The sequence below is a fragment of the Nelusetta ayraudi genome, unplaced genomic scaffold, assembly GCF_046127955.1.
Source record: "Nelusetta ayraudi isolate G7.1 ecotype Tasmania unplaced genomic scaffold, CSIRO-AGI_Nayr_v1 ptg000026l, whole genome shotgun sequence".
NCBI lineage: Eukaryota > Metazoa > Chordata > Actinopteri > Tetraodontiformes > Monacanthidae > Nelusetta > Nelusetta ayraudi.
The window spans coordinates 8,438,109-8,453,326 of NW_027466076.1; the positions used below are offsets into that span (position 1 = coordinate 8,438,109).

At 45.1% G+C, this 15,218-nt stretch overlaps 1 protein-coding gene across 1 annotated transcript; it reads left to right on the forward strand.

Moving 5' to 3' along the window:
• The first annotated feature begins 633 nt into the window (after positions 1-633).
• On the forward strand, positions 634-13,007 carry ptpn11a (protein tyrosine phosphatase non-receptor type 11a). Its single transcript, XM_076029581.1, has 16 exons — positions 634-966; positions 1,944-2,066; positions 3,301-3,495; positions 4,079-4,271; positions 4,985-5,104; positions 5,200-5,313; positions 5,392-5,488; positions 5,572-5,669; positions 5,818-5,976; positions 6,318-6,449; positions 7,135-7,289; positions 7,373-7,440; positions 8,530-8,681; positions 8,775-8,893; positions 9,112-9,210; positions 10,163-13,007. Exons 1-15 carry the CDS (start codon positions 953-955, stop codon positions 9,179-9,181), a joined length of 1,809 nt encoding a protein of 602 aa, XP_075885696.1. The 5' UTR covers positions 634-952; the 3' UTR covers positions 9,182-9,210; positions 10,163-13,007.
• The last annotated feature ends 2,211 nt before the right edge of the window (positions 13,008-15,218 follow it).

Sequence of the window (15,218 nt, forward strand, 5' to 3'; positions counted from 1 at the left end):
GGTGCTTTGCCTTCTTACATGGCCCGTCAAGAGCAAAAAGTTAAAAATAATCATTAAAAAAGAAGTGGAACATCATGAAATTGTAAATGGATCAGCAATGAATATTACAAAATAACCTACTGGACTGATGATGAATGATTTACTTATTGCACTGTGTGTGTGTTTTTCTTTTTTTTTCTTTTTTTTGTGTGTGTATGTTCCCTACTATATTTTAAGTCAGTTTGTACTGCATAATTGGCACAATATCACCCCGTGCTTGTGTCAAAAAATGCAAATACAATAACAGAATTTATTCGCAAAATTTGCAATTTCTTTGTGAATAAACCGACTAAATGATCAAGTCAGTTTAATTAATATTCTTATTACATTTTTAAGCAATACATTTTAGTTCGACTTTATATATTTTGTGATGATGTTGACGATGGCTGTCTTCGACTTGTTTTTCAGGTTTATGAGCCGAGCATCCTCAAACTCACCCTGGGGCTCTTCACGCCACTTTTTTTTTTTTTTTTTTGCCGGCGTAATCATAAAATTTTCGAGCAACGAGCATGCGCGAAGGAAAAGTGACAGGATTCTTCAATTTATGTCACATTGTTGGCCGGAGTGACCAAGCGCCGTGGCTCGTTCCGAGGGGAGGCGAAGCAGCTGCGAAAAACGGCTGCACGGGGTAGAGAAATCTCCACACCCTCTGTTTTGTCGCATGTTTGGTGACGTCCAATAATCGACTCGCTTTGAAGTCTCCGGGCCGAGGCCTAGAGAGAGACTTTTTTTTTTCCTGAGTAACACCCTCTCAAATTTTTCGTTTCGATGCCCAACTTTCGGTGGCCGTTGTGAGCGGGTGTGAGCCGATGCAGCACCTTGGGCTGTGATCGACGCAGAAACGGTCGGAAACGTTAGCCAGCTAATTTTAGCTACTGCTAACTGCCAGCGAGGAAGTGAGGAACGAAAAAAAATGACATCTCGGAGGTAAGGGGGGGATGTCTGGAAAACAATGTCTGCTGAATGTGCTAGCTGAGGTGGCTAACTTCTTACTAAAGTCATTTGTGTTTGTGTCGATGTGTCTGGAGACAAGACCAAAGAGTGGCCGAGGTTTCTGGTGGGGGCGAGAAAAAAAAAGTGGTGGTTGTTGAATGGCTAGCTTGAAACGGCTTCATGTAGCATTGACTGGCAACTTCATGTTAGTACTCAGACAGTAGATGTGTAGTTTAGTATTCACGCCCTAACACTGCCACACAACTTGGCAAAGTTACAGAACAGAGCTTTTGTTATGCATATGTGGAGTTAGAAGTAGCGGCCGTGTGGAAAGCGGAGAGCAACATCATGCTAATTAGGCTCACATTTGTTGTCAGCCTCCATATGTTTTTCCTTCAACTAAACACACACACACACACACACACACACACACACACACACACACACACACAAAACAAATAACAAACCATGAGTCAAAGGGAGCGAAACCTCTTCGGTGTCACGAAGATACATTGCTTTGGGATACTCGTTGCCCATTCACACACTGCAAGATGTGTTTGGTGGAGATGTCATTGTAAACACTGATTGACTGTATTAGCTGAATGGGGACACAAGCATGAAGCCAAACAGTGGGGAAGACAGAAAAGTCTCAAGATAGATGATGATGCTGCCCCGCTTTTGAAAAGAGCCTCAGTTGTTGTGGACAAATAAGTGTCCTTGTGTTTGTGTAAGATTTAGTATGTGCTGCATGATGTGTTCAGGCGCTCTTGGGGAATCAGATCATGTTCTGTTCTGTTCTGTTTTTCTCCCGCAGCAAGAGTTTTAATTGTGCATGTGTGTCAGTGTATTGCGGAATTCGAATTTGGTGCCATGTATGTGTAATCGTACAAGTCTTGACAAATCAGATCTAGAGATAATCTTGTTTTTCTTTTCTTTTCTTTTCTTTGTTTTCCTTTTAACTCCCCCTACAGGTGGTTTCACCCAAACATCACAGGTGTGGAGGCCGAAAACCTCCTGCTGACTCGAGGAGTTGATGGGAGCTTTCTGGCCCGGCCCAGTAAGAGTAACCCGGGTGACTTCACCCTCTCAGTACGGTGAGTGCTGCTCAGCCCGAGCTTCTCTCTGCAACAACTTCCCTGAAGTAAACACTCCACTTCTCTATGAAGTGATGAAGTGATTTTACATCTATGTATATATATATATATATATATATATATATATATATATATATATATATATATATATATATATAAATAAATGAATAAAAGGGAACTGCTGCTGCCATAACGACTTATCAGTTTTGAGGCTACGCGGACATGTTGTATTTATAGCGCGATCCTGTTGGTTTCACTGTAGACGACTGATGTGTGAAAGAGTATCGATACGAGGCGTTATGTTGTCAAAGTTCTTCTTTCTCCCCCTGATGTGACCAACCTCACATCTGCTCTGTTTTTGCCCCTTTCAAAATGTGGACGGTTCAGCGAATAATAGATTTTTAGCTGGAGGCTGTAAACAGAGGGCTGTGTAGCAGCTTGATAGCTTTGCATTGTACTATGTGACCTTAGTGACAAAACCATTGCTGGTATGAGGTTAGTATGTTTGCAGACGATGCAAAATGACCAAAATGCGTATTTAATATTCATATTCAAATGGGTATTAATATTTTTCTGCGTGGCTGTTGGATGTCCCAACAAGCAAGAAACGAGTACATTACTTACTAACTCTTACCAACACCTTTTTTAAATGGACATTTTCAATGAACCAAGCGGTGGATTTCCACCAGAGCTCGTTGAGTTGCACCTTTTCAAGATGAAGAGCCGTTCAGTCAGTTCAGCCGACGAAGCTAGTGTCATTTTTGAGACTCGCGTCACACTGTAGGCGCTCGGCCTCTCAACCTAAAGATGCTTTCCCGGCCCTTTCAAACTGGAATATCTGAACCTTTTTTTTTTCACGCGTGTCTTTGCGAAAAACGTAGCTGTACGTCATCCAGAGGCAGACGCCGCCGAGCGTCAGAACCCGCTGCAAGTTCTCCTTTTCTGTTATTCAGTCACACGCAACGGCCGCGCAGCCCTCACGCCGTCGCGCAAAATATTTTCTTTTGAGGAAAAAATGAGATCTTTGCCTTTAAAGCCGCCTTCAGAGTTTTTTTTTTTATCATTTTATTTTGGTCTCTTGCAAACAGCAGAGATGAACAACATGGGACTTTCTGAGGAACTATTTATATCGGTGCTTATTTTAGCTGGGCCGCATGAATTTGGCCTTATCCAAAAACCGAAGGGTAGCGGCTTTGAAGAAAATTGTTCTTTTTTTCCCCCCTCCATGGCGCAGGCGAAACGGCGCCGTCACCCACATTAAAATCCAGAACACGGGAGATTACTATGACCTTTACGGCGGAGAGAAGTTTGCCACCCTGGCAGAGCTGGTGCAGTATTACATGGAGCATCACGGGCAGCTGAAGGAGAAAAACGGGGACGTCATTGAGCTCAAGTACCCGCTCAACTGCGCCGACCCGACCTCGGAGAGGTGAGTTCACAGCACGTCTGCTGCTGTTTGCCACCGCCTCGCAGGGTTGAGGGTCCAATGTGACCCACTTTTACGTTAGAGGACAGTAAAAACACCCTCAACATTTATCCTCTGACTTTAAGTTGACTTCCAATGGGTCACATTTCAACTCTATAAAAAAAAAAAAAAAAAGTTGTTTAAAAGTAACTTGTTCTATTCTAGGTATATTATGAGCATCACAGTATCCACAAGTGAATTGCTCTTCCTGCCACTACACTGTTATAATGATAAAAATTGCCCATGTAAAAATGTTCAATTAATTGCGACTAATTTGATTTAATTGATTAAATTCTTAATCGGCAATTAATCAGTAATCGATTAATTGTTAACATCCCTAATCCAGTTATGTTTTACACTAAGGAAACAGTTTGCAGGCATTACTCCAAATTAGATCAGAGTGACAAATTGTCTTCGCTGTCAATTCTACACGTCTTCCTGTGTCTCTCCTGCCAACGATGGAATAAAAAAAACAGTTCTCATTGCAGAAGCCCTTCTTCTTTTCTTTTTTCTTTTTTTATTTTCAAACGGGCGTGTTTTTCTCCAGATGGTTCCACGGACACTTGTCGGGCAGGGAGGCCGAGAAGCTGCTCACGGAGAAGGGCAAGAACGGCAGCTTCCTGGTGAGGGAGAGCCAGAGCCACCCCGGCGACTTCGTCCTGTCGGTCCGCACCGGAGACGACAAGACGGACAGCAGCGACAGCAAGCCCAAAGTCACCCACGTCATGATCCGCTGTCAGGTGAGCGCCCGCACCTGTCCCCCCCCGCCCAGGCCTCGAGGTGTGAGGGTGTAACAGCGGGATTAAAACCGAGGACTCTCTGCGATGACGTAATGATTGCTATTAGTCAGTGACGCCTCTCCCGTGTAGCTCGCTGCAGGCCTGTTTGCGCGGGGGAAAATTACAAAAGCGTGTAAAAATGGAATTTACCCACCGCGTGGATAAAGTTGTGCTTTCCTTCCTCTTCTTCTCACTTTGCGGCATGGCGCACTTCACTTCGCGGACTGCAGTCGACTCGTTGTGCTGTTTTTTCTTTGTATTGGGAAGTTGCTGTTAAGCGCTGTTTGCTCGGGTTGGTCATCACACGGCGTCAGCGCAGTTTCTGGTTACCTGTGAAAAGCACAGCTGCAGCAGCATTATTCACCTGAGTGAAGTCACGCACGGTTTCGCTGCGTTAACGCAAACTCTTAACTCTTCATTCCCACAATTATAGTTACTAAGTTATGACGCCGTTTTATAAAAGAAAAATCTGTTCAACTCGGTTGGATTTAGCTTCCTGTTCTTCTCTTCACATGTTTTTTTTTTCTATTATTCCACCATCATAGTAGCACTGACCAGTGCTTTTTCTAATGAAAAAAAAAAAAATGGTCCAAACCAAGGCGGCTGGTTAGCCGGCGTCGCGGAGATGATCGTTTTGACCGTCCAATGACTGGTTCTCGTTGCTCCTCCTGCAGCAAGACCTGAAGTACGACGTCGGGGGAGGCGAGAAGTTCGACTCCCTGACCGACTTGGTAGAGCACTACAAGAAGAACCCCATGGTGGAGACCCTGGGGACGGTTCTCCAGCTCAAACAGGTACCTCCGCTCGTGTGCTTCCTGTGAAGATTCAGTGAAGCTTCAAGCTAGAAACGCACTTGAAATGACCGCTTTGCTTTGTTTCCTCCAACCAGCCGCTGAACACGACGCGCATCAACGCCGCCGAAATCGAGAGTCGAGTGCGGGAGCTGAGCAAACTGGCCGAGGCCACCGACAAAGTCAAGCAAGGCTTCTGGGAGGAGTTTGAGGTGCGTCTGCGGTCGAGCTGTCGTCAACTCCCCCCCCCCCTCCGAACGCAATCCGACTGTCTTCTCTCCCTCGTGCAGACGTTGCAGCAGCAAGAGTGCAAGCTCCTCTACAGCCGCAAAGAGGGCCAGAGAGCCGAGAACAAAAACAAAAACAGATACAAAAACATTCTACCTTGTGAGTGGCCTTCTCGTTTCCTTCTATCTTCCATTTAAAAACAATGCGAACTGAGCCGAGCGTCCGCCGCCTCTCGTTTCCAGTCGACCACACCCGAGTGGTGCTGAACGACAGGGACCCCAACGAGCCAGGCTCTGACTACATCAACGCCAATATCATCATGGTGAATTCTGCTGCCACGGTAAGAGAAAAACGTACCCGACGCGCACATTTTCCATTCATACGCTGCACGATAACGCCTAACGTGTGCTTGTGTCGCCGCGCTTTGTGTGATCCGTCACGACGCCAACCGACCGTTTTCTGTTTTTCTCGCATGCGCCGCGCCGCAGCCGGAGCAGGACTCGAAGTGCAACAGCACCAAGGCGAAGAAGAGCTACATCGCCACGCAGGGCTGCCTGCAGAACACCATCAGCGACTTCTGGCGGATGGTGTTCCAGGAGAACTCCCGGGTCATCGTGATGACCACCAAGGAGGTGGAGAGAGGGAAGGTGGGTAATTATCACGTGATTTGCTCACGCTCGTTTTTATTGCAGCATCGGCTGACTGGTTGTTGCTCTTATTGGCGTCAAACGGTGACGTCTGTTTCAGTAGCTGTTGAAATGCCTCCTCTGGCCATCAGATTTCCACTTCTTCACTTTTGATTTGACAGCTAGATTAGATTTGATAAAACTTTATTGATGTCCTCACGTCCTCAGGTAAGTTAAAAATGACAAATTCAAGAAGCCACAAAAAATAACAAAAGAGAAGCAGAGGCGAAATACATCAAAAGATCGCCAGTTTCTTTTGTCTTTTTGTGATTTTTCTCATCGGTCTCCTTTATTTTTTACAGAGCAAGTGTGTAAAGTACTGGCCCGACATGTCTGCACTGAAGGAGTACGGCGCCATGCGGGTTCGCAACGTGAGAGAGACGGCCGCCCACGACTACATCTTAAGAGAGCTCAAGCTCTCCAAAGTCGGCCAGGTACGTTTGCAGCCGCGCACAGAGACGAATCAGGTGCCCAAGCAACTCCAATATAGGACTGAACTTCAATATGATGCAACTAGGGATGCAAATTATCGATTAGTTCATTAATCGTTGGTTGATTGACTTCATCGATCGATTAACGATTAATTGAGAGGCGGCAATTTTTCCCGATTACCTAAATTTCACAATGAAAAATGTGTAAGGAAGACGTTATGTAACCCTTCAATAATGTTGAGGGTCCAATGTGACCCATTATTACATTAGAGAACAGTAAAAACAGCCTAAACATTTATCCTCTGAATTCTTATGGGTCACATTTAAACTTTTTTTAATTTTATTTTATTTTTTAAACTTTTGTATTTCGTATATTATGACCATCACAGTATCTACAGGTGATTTGCTCTTTCCTGCCACTTCACTGTTATAATGATATTAACTACCTGTGTAAAAAATGTTCAATTAATTGCGACTAATTTAATTTAATCGATTAAATACTTAATCGACAATTAATCAATAGTCGATTCATTGTTAACATCCTTTGATGAAACATAAGGTTAGGTACAGTAAAAGATTTTTTGACCTCTGATTTGAGGTCATCAGGGAAGCGTCGTCGGTCACCACTCGGGAAGTGAACGTTCTCGTGCCAGAGTCCTTATTGACAGTTTGTCCTGCGTGGTTCCAGGGCAACACGGAGCGCACTGTCTGGCAGTACCACTTCAGGGCCTGGCCCGACCACGGCGTCCCCACCGACCCCGGCGGCGTGCTGGACTTCTTGGAGGAGGTCAACCTGAAGCAGGAGAGCATCCTGGACGCCGGGCCTATCGCCGTGCACTGCAGGTAGCGCCTTGAAAAGTTGGAGCTCTGATTGCTCTGATGCACTCGCAAGTACTCGCTAACCAAGCAGCCCGTGATGTGTTCAGTGCTGGGATCGGGCGGACGGGAACGTTCATCGTCATCGACATCTTGATCGACGTCATCAGAGAAAAAGGTCAGTTCTTTTTTCCCCCCGAGGCTCTGTTTAAAGCGAACCGATTCTGATGTCTGAGATTTAAAGGCCCCACGTGAATAAACATATCGTGCTACGTTTAGATAGATGATAAAAATCCATCTGTGGTCAGTGCACGTGCAACACAAAAACACAGATTTGTCCATTCGTTCACCTTGCACTTCACATTTTGCAATTCTGCATTTTACTGTTAAAAACCTCTGTACCACTGGCATCGCCACTTTTTTTTAAAAACTCAAATCTTGATCTTAATCATTCTTTTACACTATGCACTTTTGATGAGCTGATTGCTGAAGCCTGATTCGGCAGCAAGAAACTGAATGTCCTTCGGTATTCGGGATGTTAACAATCGATTATCGATTAATTGTCGATTAAGAATTTAATCGATTAAATTAAATTAGTCGTATTTAATAGATTTTTTTTGTTTTCCACAGGTAATTAATATCGTTATAACATTGTAGTGGCAGGAAAGAGCAATTCAAGTGGTACTTTTAAAGATAGAACAAGTTACTTTGAAACAACTTTTATAAATAAATAAATAAATAAATAAAAAATTAAATGTGACCCATTAGAAGTCATCTTAAACTTAATGAATTATTATTAATGAATTAATCGATAATTTGCATCCATATTCAGGATAGATAAAGTACTTATCTATCTATCTATCTATCTATCTATCTATCTATCTATCTATCTATCTATCTATCATTATGGCCAGACAGTATAGATAGATATATCTATTGATCTATCTATCATTATGGCCAGACAGTATAGATGGATATATCTATTGATCTATCCATCCGGGCCACAATGATAAACAGAAATGGCTCTAAATGTCTTTGGCTTTTGACTCTAGAATGAGAATCACACAGGTCGGTTCAGGAACTACCTGTGGAGTGGCTTTATGATATGAATGTTATCCTGGCCACAACCAGACGCTACATATAGATAGATATGAGAAAAGTCCATCCGTGTGTCACTCAGAAACGCACCCACGCCACTGTGGTCGGTGCATGTGCAAAACAAGAGACTTGAAAAGCAAAGATCGGGTTTGTGCGTGTTTCTCCGCAGGGGTGGACTGCGACATCGACGTGCCCAAGACCATCCAGATGGTGCGCTCGCAGCGCTCCGGGATGGTGCAGACCGAGGCCCAGTACAGGTTCATCTACATGGCCGTGCAGCACTACATCGAGACGCTGCAGAGGCGCATCGAGGAGGAGCAGGTGCGCAGCGGCCCCGTCGCCCGAGCAGCTCCAGCTTCTGCTTCTGTTTCTGTTTCTCTTTGCTGACCCTTGACCTCTTCCCCCGCACCGCAGAAGAGTAAGATCAAAGGGCGCGAGTACACCAACATCAAGTACTCCTTGTCCGACCTGACCGGCGGAGAACAGAGCCCTCTGCCTCCGTGCACGCCTATCCCCACCCCCACATGCACAGAGTGAGTCGACGAGCTGCTGGGAAAAAACGGCTGCTGCAACCCAATCACATTAACTTTTTACACCCTCATTAGGAGCGTTGGCAGGTTTTCATGTGTGTGTGTGTGTGTGTGTGTGTGTGTGTGTGTGTGTGTGTGTGTGTGTGTGTGTGTGTGTGTGTGTGTGTGTGTGTGTGTGTGTGTGTGTGTGTGTGTGTGTGTGTGTGTGTGTGTGTGTGCAGGATGAGGGAAGACAGCTCCAGGGTGTATGAGAACGTGGGCCTGATGCAGCAGCAGAAGAGCTACAGATGAGATTTGCCCCGGCGCTCTGCCACTTCCAGGTAAGATGAGAAAAAGCAACAACGTTCTCGAGGGGCGTGACATCATCGGGGGCGTGTTCACGGCTCCGCTGTCCCGTCTCTGAAGCCCAGCTGAGCAATAAGTTGGACTTGCATAATGGGACAAAGGACTGATACAGTGTCACTAGTCATGCACTGACACTGACCTGACTGACTGTCTGTGGAAAGGAGAACCAGCAAGTGGGCCCTGCGTGTTGTTGTGACTCTGGGTTTGAGTTGACCTCGCCCAGTTGGAGGAAGCCAAATCAGTATTATGGTGTTATTACATCTTAATTAGCTTTAACTTTTTAAAATATGTTGTTAGATTTTTCTTTAGCTTCCAAGGCTTTAGGTCCAAGATTATACTGACAACAACCAGCAAAAGATTATTCTGACTTTTTATTGTGAACTATTTTATTGTGAACTCCTGAGGAGCAATCAGTTGAAGCTTCCTCATAAATGTTTTCATGCAACTGCATCTTTCCACCAGAGAGGGCGCCAGTTGCCCAACTTTCAGAGGGCAGCTCTGAATTAAATGAAGCAGAGCACGAGTAGGTTCTTTCATAAACTAAAAAAAAACTCTCCTCAAAACTGTATAGTTAGCCCTTTGTTTACAGTCTCCTGTCAGAATTCTTCTTGCTAAAAAGTAAAATTGGGGTCAAAGTCAAAATGGCACGCCTTCATTGCCTTTTGTGATGTCAGAAAGGGCTGATTGTCAGGAATTTAAAAAAAGAAACTCCTCAAAATTGTATAGTTAGCCCTCTGTTTACAGTCTCCTGTCAGAATTCTTCCAACTAAAAAGTCAAATTGGGTTCAACGTCAAAATGGCACACCTTCATTGAAAGGATGAAAGACTGTTTATACAACTCATTGGTAAACGCATGAGACCTTTGTCATTCACTTTTATCCTTTTACTCCCTCCTTCTCTCTCTCTCTCCCCCTCTACCCTTCTCAGGATCTCGACACCTGACATTTTTTTTCGCCAGCCACACCTTGACGCCTGAGACTTGACCGCAACAACATGAAAACGTCAGAAACACACACGCACACACACACACACACACACACACACACACACACACACAAACGCACACACAGACGAGTAAGAAAGGAAACACAGGAGCGAGGCAGCGGGGGAGAGACGACAGTGGGGCTCCTCCCGCTGGCTCGTCTCGCACCGAGCAACGCGCTCGGCCTCGAGTCGAATTCTAAACCACTGTGATCATCGGAGGAGCCTTTCTGAGAAGCCCAGCGAGGCCGACGCCCACCTGAGCCGATCTGGCCGGCGGCCCTCGCACCTTTTTTTTTATTTTATTTTTTTTATTGCCTAACGAGAGAGGCAGACTCTCGTAAGAGGAGGAAGAAGAAAAACAAAACAAAAAATCGAGCTAGCCTTTTGCTCATCTGTGGGTTTTTTTTCTCTCTCTCTATGTATTTTTTACTATTAACGCCAGGAAGACGATGCAGGTTTGTTTGACGGAAGCAGGAAGCTTCTCTGATAAAAGGGCCCGTGCCAAAAAAAAAAATCCCCCCCAAAGCTCAGCAGATTTACTTTTAGTCGCCTTTGTCGGCAGTCGCAGGTGAGGCTGTGCTCTCGTTTTCACCGCGTAGAAGAACATTGCCATGAAATCCTTCTCCTCCTTCTCTTGCACCACATCTTAAAGATGAATTGATTTTTTTTTTTTCTTGCATTTAGGATTTTTCTCTCTCTGTTTTTTTTTTGTTTTTTTTCTGGTGAAAACACACCGCGCCTGTCCGTGAACCATTCCTCCGCTCCAGCGTTTAGCGGCCTTCTGGCTGTGCCTGTTGCGTCGGATGCCTCCGAAACTCACTCGGGGTGCGGTGGGGGCGGGGGAGGGGCTTCCTGCTGCGCGTCGGCACTTTACGAACTCTCGCCCGTTTTGTGTGTCTTCTTGGCTGCCACAGCTCCTGTCGGCTCCCACTAATTTCTCATTCGGATGCCTTTGTTTTTGTTTTGCGCACCATTGCCTACCTTTGACCACCACATGTACTTAATTTCAAGAGACACTATTCGGGAAGCAATCAAACGTCTCTCTCTCTCTCTCTCTCTCTCTCTCTCTTTCTCTCTGCGCCAACACTATGGATAGTCGTCCTTTTTTTTTTTTTTTTTTTTTTTTAAAGTCGGCTGGGTTCAGTACTTTATACACACTTCACACGTACAGAGAGACGGTGACTAGAGAATATTTGTGTCTTGTTTAGCGGATTTATTTGAAAGAGCAGTTTTTGGTGGAAGATTTCCACCCGTGTCTGTAAAGTGAAGATGAAGCGACGAGCGGCAGCAGCAGCTAAGCGCGAAGGGCCGGAAGTGGGAGGAGCTCTCGGTCGCAGCCAGCGACAACAATCACAATTTGGTACTTTTCCAGACGCTAGCTATTCTTCGGGAAAATGTTTTAGTTGCGTCCCTGTCGTCGCTCGCTGGCGGCTTTTCCTCGAAAAACGGCCGGCCGTGGCCTCGTGCGAAGCCAACCATCCACCAGCAGTCTGAAACCACCGTCTCTCTCTCTCACACACACACACACACACACACACACACTCGCGCACGCATCGTCCATTTCATCTATAACGTAAATCAGAAAAGACAACGACAAAAATCACAATCAACGCTCTCAGGCTTTTCTATTTTTCGAATCAAAAGACCTCCGGGAGGCCGTGAAGCTTCACATCCAGCCTGCAGACTTTCGACGGGAGTCGGTCTGGGAAAGGCAAAAAAAACAACAAAAAAAAACCAACAGTTTTCCCACGCTGTCCAACGGTTCATCTAACCGCTAGCAGCTACGTCCAGCGTTTGCTTCGCCGTGCAAGTGAACACCCGCAACACTTATTTTACATGAGGCCTGAAGTATTTGTTGTTGTTTTGTTTTTTTTAATTATTATTTGTCATTTCTTTTGCCTTTTTGTCACTCGGCCTTGAGACATTGCAGCGGCGGCTGACTCAGAATGAGGAGGGAAGCGAGGGGGCGACTTCTCTTCTTTGCCTTGAAGGACACTTCTCAGCGACCACTGATCCATGATTGAACTGTCTCCTTCTGAACCAATAAGAATCATGAAATCAGTGGGGGATGTTTGTTTGTTTTGTTTTTTTTCTTTTTCTTTTCCTCTCCTGCTCCTCGGCGAGCCTTCTCCATCTTTTGCCTGCCTGCCCTCCTGGAAGAGGAGCTCCATCCTCCCACTGACTCCGCCTCCTCCTTTGCAGTCTAATTGTCCATGGAGCGCTTGGCTCGCGCCGTCCGCGTCAGCCGTGGACGCGCGGCGCCTGTTAGCCCTCGAACACTTTTTCTTTTTTCTTCTTAAGATGATTTAAAAAAAAAACAAAAAAAAAACAGCTTTCCACTGATCATGTAAAGCAATTTAGATGCATAGACGTGCCTTCTATGCATATGCCTCCGTGTATGTGATTAGCTATTAAAAAAAAAATAAAACAGTGCTCTTTATTTCACTCACCTGTAACGCATTAATGTGAACTGTTTCATCCTCGACGCGAAAAAAAAAAGAAAAGACGAGGAAAAAAAAACGGTGATCGCAACGCAAACGACCTATATTTTTTAACGTGTATATTGTACATGATGAGTACCTGGTAGAGGAGAATGTACTTACTAAAAACATATCTACTTGCCAATAAGATATACTGTGTGTATATTCCTACAGCTTTCTCCCTGTGACGCAGGGAGGGGGACCTCTCGCGTAGCTCGGGAGGTTTCCATCGTATGACTTTCAATGCAGTTAACCGTGTTAACTTCCTCAGTAACAATAAATGGCAGCCTCGTGCCACACTAAGTCTCCTTTCTTTGCATGTTTGTGGTTTTTGTTGAGCGTTTTTTTCCGAGTCTTTGCTAGAAGTTTTTTTTTTTTGTCAAATGTGACGGTGACGGAAGAAAAAAGGCAAAAGCGCAGCAGAGGGGCCTGCAGGAGCTGTTGAAGAAAACAAAACGGAATTTAACTAAAAGTCAACTAACGCCTTTGCGCATTAAAATCAGCGGAGCGCTGCGGTGCCAGACAGTCAGCAAAATAAGCTAAAACTGGGGCAAATAAAGGTCCTTCCTTCCCTGACTAATTGTATTTTCTCAGGGCTTGTTTGTCTCAATATAATCGCTTTAAATCTTATCTTTGGACCTCCTAAGCAGTTTATCTCAACCCTGTTTGTATCAAGGAACACCGACCACTGACGCAGGGATGGGAACAACCAAACGTTCACTTAGATTAGATGCTTTGAAATTGTCCAGTGAAATACCCATTTTTGCATCTGCATGTAAGAAAGATAATCGGATTTTATTATTGCTAAAGTCTTTAATAATATGAATTGAGGGAAAAAAACAAACCTGTTGCTATCATCTTCTGACAGAACCCTCTGTTTGCAGCCTGGTCTATAAAAGCAGAAGATTTCACCCCCTGCGTTTCGGTACCTTGTTTACCTGTGTTGTGCTGTGAGTGTTGCTTGTTATCCCGCGTGCAGCAGGTACCCCAGGGGGGCGGAGCGTCGGCTGATTGTTCGCACCTGGACCTCGTCTTCCAATTAGTCTCAATCAGCTGCACCTGCCTGGCCCCGCTGCCGACTCACTCTTTGTTTTGCTCGCGCCGGCCGCGCTAATGATGCTCGGCGCCTCGTGCCTGCATCCGCCGGAGCGTCGCTCTTAACACGTTTGCTTTGAATTGGAGTCTCTGCTCTTTCCTTCCAAGGCCAGAAGACGCGAGGCCCTCGGTCTCTTGACCTCCCCGCGTGACCTTTACCTACGCCGTCACTTCATTTGCCAGCCCTGCCGCTCATCTCACCGCAATAATTACAACCTTCTGCTCGAAAGGAAGGAGATGAAATTCCCGCTAACGAGCTGCAGCTCAAACGGTGCCCTTGTATTCCCCCCCACCCCCCAAAACCCTGAAGCATGTGCGCTTCGTTTGCAAATCAGCTTTCATCACGTCGTGCAGCTGTCGCGCGCACTCTGAAAAGGCTCGTGGCGTCCAGGTTAATACAAAGAGACAGACGGCGCCGCTTCCCTGCTGATACAGATTTTCCAGTGTCTTACATAATCGGTGATGCGTTTGCATAAACTGCATTTATGGAGAAAAGAAAAGGAGAAAGTCGTCCTTTCAACGCCTCATAGTACCTCGTTGTGCCTTCCGCCGAGATGGTGTGAAAGATACGGAAGAGTCCACAAGAAGTGAAAAAAAAAAATTCAAGAATAAAGTTGAAATTTCGGGATTAAAAGAAAAGTTTTGAGAATAAAGTTGACGTAAAAAATATGAAATTTCGTGACTAAAGTTGAAATTTTGCAATTGATGTCAATGTGAAGTCAAAATGTCGAAAGGCTCTGCGCACAAGTCTAGTGGAGTGCTTCAGTTTTCGTCAGTTATTTCAACTTAAAACTCGAAATGAAAATTTAAATAAAAATCTCCTTCCTGTAATTTCTCCCGTCTTTTGGCCCAAATCCTCTGACAGTGAAACCTTATTATTTAGCAGTTTTTATATCTTGGCAATTACACTCCCAGATTTGCTTATGTCACCCTTATCGGGCAGATACCATGGGTTAAGTATCCAAAGAATTGCAAGATACAAGATTACAACATCAGACCAGCCCAGACCAGGGTCCGTGTATGGCAGCCCGTTCATTTCAATGGAGTTGTTCACCTGGCGCATATGCCGCATTATGCGGCTCATAGAGCATGCAGTAGCAGTGTCACTTCCAATCATGCCTGTGTAACTCATGTGATGCACCAGGACCACGGATGTATTTTTTCCCCTGTGGCCACTCGAGGTACTGCAGCAAAAAAAAAATCACTGGCCCAAAAGTATTTTCCCCATTGACCGCAATATAAACACACCTTTAAAACAGCTGACAGGATGACTGTGACCTGAAATGTGATTCATAGAAAATCTTTCTATTGTAGATTTTTTCAGTTATGGTCTTTTAGTCATTTAAATATATAGAAATATATAAAGGCCAGAAAAGAGTTTATTCCCAGTGTGACGTCACGTCGTTCGTGCTGTCACAGCTCGT